This window comes from Podarcis muralis, chromosome 7, assembly GCF_964188315.1.
Source record: "Podarcis muralis chromosome 7, rPodMur119.hap1.1, whole genome shotgun sequence".
In the NCBI taxonomy this organism is placed as follows: domain Eukaryota; kingdom Metazoa; phylum Chordata; class Lepidosauria; order Squamata; family Lacertidae; genus Podarcis; species Podarcis muralis.
Window position 1 is genome coordinate 14,340,420 of NC_135661.1, and position 12,864 is coordinate 14,353,283.

Consider the following 12,864-nt stretch of genomic DNA (forward strand, 5'->3'; position numbering starts at 1 on the left):
GGGGCAAGACCCCTTGGCCCCTTGTAGTTGACTCCTATGTTTCCCACTCTCCTTTCCCAGGAATCCTGCTCCCCTTGGCCCTCCCTCCCTCCCTCCCTCCCTCACCCTCGCAGTCCTCAATGCCCCCATTCCTAGGGACCTCCTCTTCTCCAATATAGTTCTGCCTTTCTGGCTCCTTTCCAATATCAGAGCAAGAACAGAGAATGTGCAGAGAGGAGGTGTGAGGTAAGCCAGCAGCTGGGGGTCTGAAGAGCTTGAAATTCCCTCCATTAATCTTAGAAGTCCTTATCATTTGCTGGACTGAGCTCTGTGGTGGTCCACAGGTCACAAGTTCCATTGAAATCTGTATTATAATTGCAAAAAGTAGATGGCCATTTATTTGAGAAGCATTGTACTAAATTCTCGCCCCGTTTTGTAAAGAGCAGCCTTCCTGCTCTCTCTGTTTTTGTTTCTTTAAATAATTATTATTATTATTATTAAACAACCAAGTGCTGCAGTTCCTCAAAGTCTGACCAGATCTCCCCATATCAAAGTTTCCAGAAGGGGAGATGAAACGCAGCAGGGCTCAGATGGAGAGCTGCCTGGTCTGAGTCATCATATACACAGCAGCTATCAGAGTAATTTAGTTACAGAGCAACCTGCATTGTGAAAAACACACTCGCAGGCCATGGTGGGCTCTCCTGGCAGGAGGCTAGAGAAAGACGGAAGAGTCAGCTGAGTAGCTGGAGGGACTCAGTTGAAAGGACGTGAGTGGCTCTTGCAGAACCCAGGACAGTCCTGAAGGCTGCTGGATTGTGATTGTATGTGTGTATGTTTGCATGTTATGCACACCCCTCTCTTGATTCCTTTCTCTCCCCTCCTGGAGCCTGACAAAAAGCTGAAAGACTGCATGACATCACATGTCAGAGATTCCTCGTGGAGAGAAAAACACAACTCCTCCTGCAGCTCGTTTCAAAAGGCACTGGGAGGCTTGGTCTGTCCACGTCAAGCAGAGAGAGAGAGGAGGCAGGCAGAGTGCAGTTCAGTCGCCAGGCTGCACAGATCTCTCAACTTTTCCAGCAGCGAAGAGGAAGAGAAGGAATAAAACTTCTTGGGTTATTCCGAGCCAGCAGTGCTACAGTGATCAGAAGTGCCTGGGCATTGGAGAAGCAAAAGACCCGGAGAGGGAGAGAAGGAGAGAGGCATCGCTGTTGTGGACTGGAGGGAGTGGTGCTGTGAATTAGCCAAGAACTAGCATCCAGAGCAGTTTAGCATTACAGGAAGAGAAGCCGATGCTCCGGCTGGAAGAATCGCAGTATGGAAGAAGTGCCGGCAACTCTGCCCTGGCAACTCTCTCCCTGAACGGCTGCTTCTCCTCTGACTCAGGTAACAATGGGGGGCCTCTGATCCGTGGACCCTCGGGCACATGTGAAACTGAGAAGGTGGGCCCCACACCCCACCTGGACCTGTAGGGCCACTCCTTCTAAATGATCATGGCTACCATGGGCGGTCATGACGGCTACAATATCCAAGCCACCGCCGCCATTGCAGCTGTCACCACCTTCCTCATCATCTTCACCATCTTTGGCAACATTCTGGTGATCATTGCTGTGCTGACCAGCAGGTCTCTGAAAGCCCCACAGAACCTTTTCCTGGTGTCCCTTGCGGCCGCAGACATCCTAGTGGCCACCCTCATCATCCCCTTCTCTCTTGCCAATGAGTTGATGGGCTACTGGTATTTCAGCAGGACATGGTGTAAAGCCTACCTGGCCTTGGATGTTCTCTTCTGCACAGCCTCCATCGTCCATCTCTGTGCCATCAGTCTGGACCGGTACTGGTCGGTGAGCAGAGCCATTGAGTACAACTCCAAGAGGACGCCTCGGAGAATCAAGTGCACCATCCTTGTGGTGTGGCTGATTGCGGCCGTCATCTCCTTGCCTCCGCTGGTCCTCAATGAAAACCCCAACAATGCCAAAGAGGATGCAAGGAGGTGTGAGCTGAATGAGGAGCCCTGGTACATCCTCTCCTCCAGCACCTGCTCTTTCTTTGCCCCCTGCGTCATTATGATCTTGGTGTATATTAGGATCTACTTCATAGCCAAGCGTCGAAACAAGCAGAGGACTCAAGCTAAGAAGCCCAAGACAAAGGCAGAAGAAGGAGTGCCCCAAATCATCGCCGTTCCATCTGTCGAAACCTCTCCCAAGCAGGACCAATCCAAGCCTCAGGGAGAAGGGGAGCCAAATGGACATCAGGTACCCACTCAGGAAAGTGACCAACCAGAGACCCATTGCCTCTCTACTGAGAAGTTTTCTCTTGTAAGCCAGGAGGAGAAAGACCCAGAGCCAGCAACTGCCACCAGCCCTTCTCAGTCCCTGCCTGAGAAGAAGCCATCATCTTCAGAGTGCTTTCCCCCCAGCAGCATCAAGCGGGGCAATGGACCCCCCCAGAGCTCCCCTCAGGGCATGGACACCTTGGCCACTGCGAGAGGGGAGGTCCTGCTGGTGAGGAGGGTGAAGACCCTCAGTGCCAACCCCTGGAAGAGGAAGACACACCTCAACCGGGAGAAGAGGTTCACCTTTGTCCTGGCTGTGGTGATCGGGGTCTTTGTCATCTGTTGGTTCCCTTTCTTCTTCCTCTACAGCCTCCGGGCCATCTGTCCCCCAGAGCACTGTCCAATCCCAGATAGCACCTTTAAGTTTTTCTTCTGGATTGGCTACTGCAACAGCTCCTTGAACCCTGTCATATATACCATCTTCAATCAGGACTTCCGTAAGGCTTTTAGGAAGATTCTCTGCAGGCAGTGGACTCAGACTGCCTGGTAAGAGAGGCTGCGTGAGGGCAAGCAAGCAAGCAATTCAGAGTGCGTGGGGACCCTTGTGGAAACGGAACTCATCATGCTATTTAAACTAAACAAGGAAAACTATATTTATTTGTTGGCTTTTGTGTTTGTAGAAAGGGGAGTGAGGTGAGTGCTGGATAGAAACTGGCTTTTCAGGCAGTCGATTTTAGTTCAGCTATCTCTGTCTGTGTGTGTATAATGCAGACCCACACCCATATGTTCCGCCAACATATATTTTTTCACCAAAAGATTATGTGCCAATGCGAAATATCTTCTGATTAGTTGGGTCAAAGGAACCTTTTTTCCCCTAAACCCTGTGGCTGAATGAGAGTGGGCTCAAGGGTTGCCAGCTTTGCAAACTATCCCTGTTGCTGTGCCTTTAACAGCCGCTTGATCTGCAGGGATTAGCCGGTGATAATGTTTTTGTCTCCCTGCTGCAAAAAGCTTCCTGTGCGATTCCTGCAGACCAAGATGCTGTCAAGGCAAAGGAGCAACCCTGGCAAATTTCCTCGCCTCCTGACCACTTGGCAGCCTCCTGTGCCATCTAGGTAAGCCACAAAAAAAGTAACCAGTTAAACAGCCTAAAACTAATCCATTTATATCTGCAAATGTTGAACATGCTTCAGAAGAAATCTGCAAAGTGTCTATTTCTCTGCTCAGGAATCTAGGACTGAAAATTCTCTTTCAGGGGCATGTTGGCAGCTATGAAGGCACGGCAGTCGGGTTGCCAACTGGCCAAAAAAAATGGATGGGACTGCTCCTGTGCCTTTGACAGAAAATTTGTATACAGGTGTCGGCATGGAAATAGTGTTGCTTGCTAATGTCTGCACATTGAAATGTGGCTCTTAAAGGCACAGCGGCAGGCAGGGCTGGAAGCAAAAGTTGGTGGTTGAAATGGTCTGATTTTATTTTTTTAAAGGGTGATTTGAGCCAAATGTTGATGCTTGTTGTATTTGATTGCAGCCAGCTATTGGGAAATTCCCTGGACGGTGCTTTTTGACATGGCAGGGTTGTTAACTTTTAAAAATCAGCTCTGCTCTTGTACCTTTAAAGGCAGAATGATTTGGAGAAATTTAGAAAGGCAAGCTTTTGTAGCTCTTTCGGTTCCACATCAAGAAAAACTTCAGCTGTTACATTTATGCAAGTTAAGCTGCTGTTAAAAGCACTAAAGCAGCCCTGTTTAAAAATAGCAGCAGCAGCAAAGTAGCAACATGGGTTGTTTTTATTGTGTTTCCTATTCCTTTGCTTCTGGAGTCCTCACAGATAACATCAAATATTTCTGCATTGGAGGTGTTTGGACTAGATGATCCTCGGGGTCTCTTCCAACTCTATGATTCCAAATTCTTCCCATGGAACATGTTGCATGGAAGGGTAGGCACTGGCTTCTAAATCAGGAAAGCAAAGTCCTCAAAGACACCAGATGCTTTTTGCTACTATTTAGGGTTGGCAACTGACTAAGAAGAAAACTCCAGTCTGGTCTGTTGACCTTCAAGAGCAGCTTGATCTGTAGAAATCAACAGACGAAGTCCCCTTGAGCTATAGGCTGCCTATTGCACACAGTTTAAAGGCTATTGAAGGCACAGCTGAAGTGGCCCTTTGGAAAATTTGGCAGCTAGGTTACTATGCTTGGAGGAAGGGTTCCGGTGTGCAAAATTGGCCTGAGCTGTGTTAATGTGGAAGAAGGAAACACATTCACACGTGGAGGTGGGCAGAAGAGGAGGGTTCCCACTGCAGCACAAAGTCCAGCTTTGTTGGTATGGGTTTGTAGTAGTCCTATTGAAATTAATTGACATGTCTAACTTAGGTCCATTAATTTCAATGGGTCTACACTGAGTAGAAGTTAGTTGGATGCAGACCTACATCCCCAAGGACTGCAGCATTGAATGGAAGCCTTTGACGGACTACTGCCCCCCAGTTAAAGAAATCATATTTGATTAACTTATGAGTTTTAGTTGATCGCTTAACGAAAGCTGCTATATGTATGAGAAAAGAACAAAGTGCTTTAAAAATAATAATAATATATTTTCTTTGAGTGTGGAGCAGGTTTTTGGAAAACTTGTGGTCTTTCAGAGTTTGTTGGCTTTCCATTATCCAGGCTCCTGGGAACTGGAGACCAACAAACTCAGGATGGCCACAGGTTCATCAACTTTGGTTAGTGGATGCATGTGTGGATCACAGCAGACTCCCTCATAAAAAAGGCCTTCTCTCTCTTCTCCCACACCCAAGAGCCTATCTAGTCCAAGATTCCATTTTTACAGTAGCTGGCCAGATGCCTATGGGAAGCCTGCAAGCAGAACAAGAGTGCGAGAGCCCTCTCCACACTTGTGAGTCTCAGCTTTAAGATTTATTCAGAAGCATCTTACCTCTGATGATGGAGGCAGAATATAGCCTTATTCTCACGAATTTCTCTAATCCTCTTTTAAGGCTGCCCTCTATGCCCTGGGTCTAGTCCTGGGTAGTTGATACCAGTTAAAGAGCATATATGTGAAACAATTTTTTTTTGCCCTACCAAGCATCACTTCACGCTGGCCTACTTTGAAGTGCATTTGCCATTTTGCTTTTTATGTTTTACCTGTGCTGAGCAATTAGTTATCAGCAAACTTTTCTACCTCACTAATTCTGGATGGTTTATGAACAACTTAAGAAGCACAAGTCCCGGTTCCAGCCCTTGGGGCTCTCCTTCTATATCACTCCATAGGGAGAACAGTCCCTGTATTCCTGCTCAGCTTCCTGTTTTGTTCTGATCCAGAAGAGGTCCTCTCCTCCTTTTCTACTATTGCTAAGCTTGCTAAGGAATCTTTGGTGACAGACTTCACAAAAATCTTTAGCAAAACTACACAGTGTTGATGGCTCAAGCACCTCACCCTCTAAGCTTATTGACTCTCAAAGAACTCTGAAAGGTTAGCGAGACTATTGCAGAAATCGTGCTGGTTTTGCTTCAGCAAGACTTACCTCTTCTATATGCTTGCCAATTCTATCTCTAGTAATGCTCTCCACCAGTTTTCCTGAAACAGATGTTAATCACCCAGATTCCCCCTGGATCCCTTTTGGAAAATTAGTGTTACATTCTGAAATGGTGCTTGACACCTGCAGTATTTTTAAGTACTTACATTTAAACAATGTTTAAAATGTTAAATCTGCTGATCAGTTACATGGGGGACTCTTTTTAATCAATCAAAAGTTGTAATTAATCAATCTGATTAATTTATTAGATGCCACAATCTGTCTTTAAAAAGTGCCGAGATCACTTGGGGAACAAAATGATGATTGCAACGAGATGTGTGTGTCTGTGTATAATACACACATTTGAAAAAACGAGGATGGAATTTCATTCTCTTTCCCCTCTTCTACTCTGGAGGACAGAATGCCTCTCCTCAGGGTTGGCCCAAGACATTTTGCTGCCTGAGACAAAGGAGAAGTCCTCCCCGCACTTCCACATGCAGAAGCCAAACAGGACTGGTAGCTGAATCTTACTTGAATATTGGCAAGACTATAGCCGGTTGTGTGGCTCACACAGCTCTTGTCTCAAAAGGGGGCGCAGGAGGAACAGCCATGAGGCTGCCCCACTGCCCCCCAGTATCTGCCACCCGGGGCAGTTTCCTAACTCTGCCTCATGGTCAGTCTCAATCTTGCCTGTCCTCAAGTGCTTTTAATTGATTAATCAATGTCGTAGTCCTGTGCTGCCAGCCGCGGCAGAGCTCAGTGGAGGAAGAAGCCAGCCAAACCCGGGGGTACTTGTCTGGAGGCAGAGTCCTTATGCAAGGTCCAGTCCAGTCCAAAGGTCTGGAGTATCTCAGTTCACATAGTCTGACGATCTGGGGGTCAAGAAAGCTGAGGTTCTGAAGTCACGAGAAGCAGCCCAGTCTGGCCAGGAACAACAAATGTTGTTTCCAGCAACTGGCTGAGGCTGGAAGTCCTGCTTAAGAAAGCTGGAGCCTGCTGGTTCTCATCAGGAGCAAGAAGGCTGATCAGCAGCAGGAGGAGTCACTTCACCTTCTGCTCCTTCAGGCTGCTGCTCAGCAGGTGAAGCCTGGCCCATGACAGTCAAGCATGGTTGAAAGCATAAGCACCAGGGAATATATTCCACTCCAGGCTGGCCCTACCATTAGGCGGAGTGAAGCAGCCACTTGAGGCAGCGGGATTTGGGGTGTCACGAAAAGGCAGCAAATGGTTAGCTAATTAATTTATTATAATAATAATTGTAACTATATTTCAGGGAGAGGAAGAGGGGCTTGTAGCATTTTCTACCTCATGCGCCAACATTCCAGTGGGGTGGGGTAAATGTTCTGCTGTTCCTCAGGCAGCAAAGTGCCTGGCCTGAACCCATTGAAACCAATGAAATTTACTTCTGAGTAATACTTGCAATTGTACTGGAATATTTATTTCATCAGCTGATAGCCCTAATTTCTAGCTTTCAGTTAACCCTGAACAGGTTGTTGTTGCTGCTGCTGTTTTTTTCAAAATGAGTGTCCTATCTCATTCCTACTAGCTACCAGCCATTTTGAATTAGAAACTCTTTTCCCCTGGAGACTTTCCTCTTTCGCCAGCCAGTTCCATGAGGGGAAGAAGTTCAACAGGTGCCGCTTTCCCAAACTGTGCTGACACAGAATAGCCCTGCAGAGTGGGGGGGGAGCCTTTCCCCCCCTTAACAGTGTTGTCAACTTTCTAATGGTTTTGCTCCTGTGCCTCCTGTGCAACTTGATGTGGAAAAGTGAAGCAGACAAAAGCTTTTCCTCAGCTGGAGAGAGTGGAGGAGAAGGCTTTGCCTGCTTAATTTTTGTCCTGAGGTACAGGACAAAAGGTCAGTAAAAACATAAAAGGGTGGAGGTCCGGCCCTCCTGATGCAAATGTAGGTTTGCCAACCTTTTTGACAAGGTTCCTTTGTCTTTACCAGATATATAGCATACAGATTTCCCCCCATCACAACAGGTCAGCCAAAAAGTTTCTCCTTCAGAGTTTGGGGGTGGTGGTGACTGAATGAAGTCACAATGCCAATATTTTGCAATCTGAATTCTAGAGATTTGTACTTTTGACCATTTTCATTAGTCTAAACTAGCCTTCGGCAACCTAGTGCATTTCTAGGTGTTTTTTTTGGACAGCACAGCTGATGGCAGTTGTAGTTCAAGACTTCTGGGGTGGGGCAGGGGGCACCAGGTTGGGGAAGGCTGAGCATAAGAAAACTGGAAAGCTCTGCTGATGAAGCCTAGCTTCTCTCTCATAGTTTTGTTCTTTCTATGGGTCATTAAAGAAAAAATTGAGGAAACCAATTTCCTGAAATACTTCTCTCACATCTGAATATATGAATTTGCTAACCGTTTCTTTCCAAAATATGTGCCTCATTTGTATCTGCATGGTTATGTTCCACATGGGTCCTATTGATCTTTTTTCTGAGTCCTAAAAGCAAGATTTGTACTATGGATCTGTCCCAAATCTCCTCTCCCTCCACCCCCAAAATAAATGCAACATTATTATTTTTTTTCAAAATGCATTTTACATCTCTGATATATATCTCAGAATAATTCTCTGAATTCTGTGTGGGAGGCAAATATGAAGCGGATAAAGTGATTTCTATATTCTAAATTGAGACTTTTGAGATTCTGCCCCATATGATAAAGTGGCTTACTGAGGCTTCCTCAGTCAGAAGGTGGACAGCTAGTGATAAAAAAAAGCTAGAAGGAATTTTTTTACAGTCAAGGCCCAGCAGAGTTGTCTACTGTTAGAAGTGGGTCCTGAGACCCACAAAATAAAATCTGAACGAACTTGGTGAAGCAGCAAAAAGTTTATTGATTATAAAATGTTTTTGCAGGAGCAGGTGTCCAGTAGGCACACTCCTAAATTGGCAAAACACAAGTTTATATCTGGAAGCACAGGTTCCCTCCCTTGTTTCCTCGTTGGCTAGGTATGTGCAAGGTTTACAGTCTATCACGACCTCCTAATTCAGCAAACTTTTTCAGCAGGGGGCCAGTCCACTGTCCCTCAGACCTTGTGGGGGCTGGACTATATTTTGAAAAAATAAATAATGAACGAATTCCTATGCCTCACAAATAACCCAGAGATGCATTTTAAATAAAAGCACACAATCTACTCATGTAAAAACATTCTGATTCCCGGACCACCTATGGGCCAGATTTAGAAGGCGATTTGGCTGGATCCGGCCCCCGGGCCTTAGTTTGCCTACCCATGACCTAATTAGACTACTAAAATCCCCGCCCTTGTTGATATCCCCCATTACTCTGAATTCGATAGCCATCACCCGTTTATCTTTCTCCTTATTTAGTCCATGTCTCTATGTTTTTACACATTGACTCAAACGATAAAGCCACTAACGGACCACTAACGAGTTCTATATCTGCCGAAGCGTACAAATAAACCGTAATCCAGCTGCAAGCTGTCCTATCTATGAGCACCCTAACCACAAACCGTTATAAAGATAAGTACAGTGGCACCTCGGTTTTCGAATGTAATCCATTCTGGAAGACGGTTTAAGTTCCAAAACCAAAAACTCAAAGGGGAAGCCTCAAAATGGAAAACTCAAAGCGGAAAACTCAAAAGATGTTTCATGTTTGGCTTCCGAGGCGCGTTCGAAAACCGAGGTACCACAGTATAAGCAGGTCTGTGCTATCTGCGGTCATCTAGCAGTTGCAACATCTGTGAAAAAGTGACATTATTATTCCTCAAAGCTACACACACCTCCACTGTTGGAGGCAGTACAGTAGGCTTCTCTGAATTTCAGTTGATGGGAATCACAAGTGAAGGGAGTGCTGTTATTGTGCCTGGGTTGCAGGCTTCTCTCACAGGCCTCTGGTTAGGGTTGGGTCGCCACCTTTGTTCTGGCAAAATATAGGGTGGGGCAGGACAGTTGGTGGACAATTCCCCCCCCCCCACCTGGCACTGGAGTGACTTCTGGCAATCCATTACAATCTATTGCAGCCTAACCGGACGGCCTCTCTGGAATTTGTCACACACGCACACATATACATGAATGTGTGAATCTGTCTGTGCTTTGGCTACCCAGAGCTTAACTAGATGACCTTTCACACACCCTTTCAAAACACAGGCATTTGAAGAGGATTCCTAACTTGGAAGACCTGAAATACAAGACAAAACTGTTTCAATACAGTTTAAAATCCTCCAAAGAAAGAGAACCCACCACTGACCAGCTCTCACTGGTGTTTAGTCGGAATCTCCCTTCTTGTAACTTGAATCCATTGGCTCACGTTCTACCCTCCAGAGCAGGAGAAAACAAGCTTCCTCCATCCTCTATGTGAAATAATAATAATAATAATAATTTATACGCTGCCCATCTGGTTGGGTTTCTTCAGCCGCTCTGGGCAGCTTCCAACAAAATATTAAAAATACAATAAAATATCAAACATTAAAAACTTCCTGAAACGGGTTACCTCAGATGTCTTCTAAAAGTCAGATAGTTGTTTATTTCCTTGACATCTGATGGGAGGGCGTTCCACAGGGTGGGCACCACCACCAAGAAGGCCCTCTGCCTGGTTCCCTGTAACTTCGCTTCTCGCAGTGAGGGAACCGCCAGAAGGCCCTTGGAGCTGGACCTCCCTTTATATATTTGACAGCCCTTTATATATTTGAAGATGGCTATCATATCTCCTCTCAGTCTCTTTTCCAGGCTAAACATACCCAGCACCCTCAACCGTTTCTAATAAGGTTTGGTTTCCAGACACTTTATCATCTTGGTTGCCCTCCCCTGCATACATTCCAGCTTGTCAATATCCATCTTCAATTGTGGTGCCCAGAACTGGACACAATTGTGGTCTGACCAAGACAGAATAGAGTGGTACTATTACTTCCCTTGATTGAGACACTAGCGCTGTGGTCTAAACCACTGAGCCTCTTGGGCTTGCCGATTGGAAGGTCAGCAGTTCAAATCCCCGCAATGGAGTGAGCTCCCATTTCTCTGTCCCAGCTCCTGCCAACCTAGCAGTTCAACAGCATACCAGTGCAAGTAGATAAATAGGTACTGCTGTAAATGGTGTTTCTGTGCGTTCTGGCACACACCACAGTGTCCCATCGCACCAGAAGGAGTTTAGTCATGCTGGACACATGACCCAAAAAGCTGTCTGCAGGCAAATGCCAGCTCCCTCCGCCTGAAATCGGAGATGAGCGCCACATCTCATAGTCAATTTCAACTGGACTTAACTGTCCAGGGTCCTTTATTTTTTGTTGTTGTTGTTTAGTCGTTTAGTGGTGTCCGACGCTTCGTGATCCCATGGACCAGAGCACACCAGGCACTTTGGTCAAACTCATGTTGGTAGCTTTGAGAACACTATCCAGCCATCTCATCCTCTGTCGTCCCCTTCTCCTTGTGCCCTCCATCTTTCCCAACATCAGGGTCTTTTCCAGGGAGTCTCCTCTTCTCATGAAGTGGCCAAAGTCTTGGAGTCTCAGCTTCACGATCTGTCCTTCCAGAAAGCACTCAGGGCTGATTTCCTTAAGAATGGATGCGTTTGATCTTCTTGCAGTCCATGGGACTCTCAAGAGTCTTCTCCAGCACCAGAATTCAAAAGCATCAATTCTTCGGCGATCAGCCTTCTTTATGGTCCAGCTCTCACTTCCATACATCACTACTGGGAAAACCAGAGCTTTAACTATACGGACCTTTGTTGGCAAGGTGATGTCTCTGCTTTATCTTTACCTGCCACTTCAAACAGTCACGACTCCTTCCAAGCAATTCTGAGACCTGTAGTTTGTTAAGGATGCAGAGAGTCGTAAGGTAACTCCTATTCCTCTCCCAGAGCTACAGTTCCCTGAGTGCCTTAGCAACCAATTCTTCTTCACAGGGAACTCTGCCCAACAGCACCAGAGAGCCAAGTGGTTGTTTTGGGCAACAGCATTTTGGGCAAGACCAGTGAAAGAGAGGACCAGTGAAAGAGAGTAGCTTATCCCTCGCAGAGCATCCCTTGCTGCTCAGGATGCGTGTGCTTCACCAGTATCCATCTAGGCTGGCAACTTGTGAGCCAGCAAGCTGCCTTTTGGCACAGGGATTGGAGAACCTGCAGCTCTCCAACTGTCCTTGGACTATTGTTCACATCGTCCCTGGCCATTGGTTGTGCTGGCTGGGGTTGATGGGAGATGGAGTCCTACAGTGCTCCATCCTTGCCTTAGTAGGTCCAGTTTGGCCCAGTGGACAACGGTTGCCAAACCCTAACAAAGGAGGCTGTTTGAGCCTGCTCTTAAAGTGTGACACAGCCAGTTAATTGTGCTGAGGATGAGATCTGTTGTTAGGAGAGAGCACATTCACTGGGCATACAGAGTAGCTTGGCGTATCTGTTTATTTCTCGTTTCCTGCCCTCATCTACTAAGCAAGATGGTGATATAAGATTGTATTGCTATAAACAGCAGGGAATTCATTTCCGTTCTGCGTCCTCCATCATTCTTGTAGCAAAATCAGAAGTGTTCCGTACAAATAATGGCTTTCAGAGCAGACTATAGTAACCGCAGTGCTGTCCCTTTCCAAATCTGTAGAGTTCAATGCACTTTACAGAGCAACATTCCTTGTATAATAATGAGTGATTGTGGCAGAAGTGTTTTTCCCCCTGTCAAGTGTCAAGCTGTATAATCATGGCAGTTCATGCTATGTGCCAAGACATATTCTGAACCAAAGAAGCCTCAAAATTCTCTGCTCAGAGTAAACAAGGCAGGTTTGCTTATTTTCTGCAAACTTTGCTTGGAATTAAGTGGAAAGATATGCTCTGGAAGTGCCTCGCTCTTGCTCCTTGCTAATGGGATGAGGTTGCCAACTTCTCAAGTGACATCTGTAGCTGTGCCATAAACAGTGGCTTGAGATGCAAGCATTTGCAGGTGTTGTTTTTTAGGGCCTAGAGCCTGCTAATTTCTGCCTTTCAAGCAGTTGTAGGTGGCAGTCAGGGGACAGGGGTCCCTTAGGGCAAGTGGGGTGCTGCTGCCCCACGAAACACTGTCTGCCTTCAATCCGTCACCACCTGCCTGCCTTCTTACCTGCATCCATTCCAAAGGAATGGCACTGCTTGTCAGCTCTGTCCTCCTTAGTCTATGAGTCG

At 46.4% G+C, this 12,864-nt stretch overlaps 1 protein-coding gene and 1 long non-coding RNA gene across 2 annotated transcripts; both read left to right on the forward strand.

The window, feature by feature from the left end:
* The first annotated feature begins 537 nt into the window (after nt 1–537).
* LOC144328377 (uncharacterized) lies at nt 538–5,722 on the forward strand. The gene is made up of 2 exons (XR_013393566.1): nt 538–746; nt 3,263–5,722. It is a non-coding gene; the product is annotated as an uncharacterized LOC144328377 (long non-coding RNA).
* On the forward strand, nt 961–3,371 carry ADRA2B (adrenoceptor alpha 2B). Its single transcript, XM_028741080.2, has one exon. It carries the CDS (start codon nt 1,467–1,469, stop codon nt 2,799–2,801), a length of 1,335 nt encoding a protein of 444 aa, XP_028596913.1. The 5' UTR covers nt 961–1,466; the 3' UTR covers nt 2,802–3,371.
* Nucleotides 5,723–12,864: the final 7,142 nt, after the last annotated feature.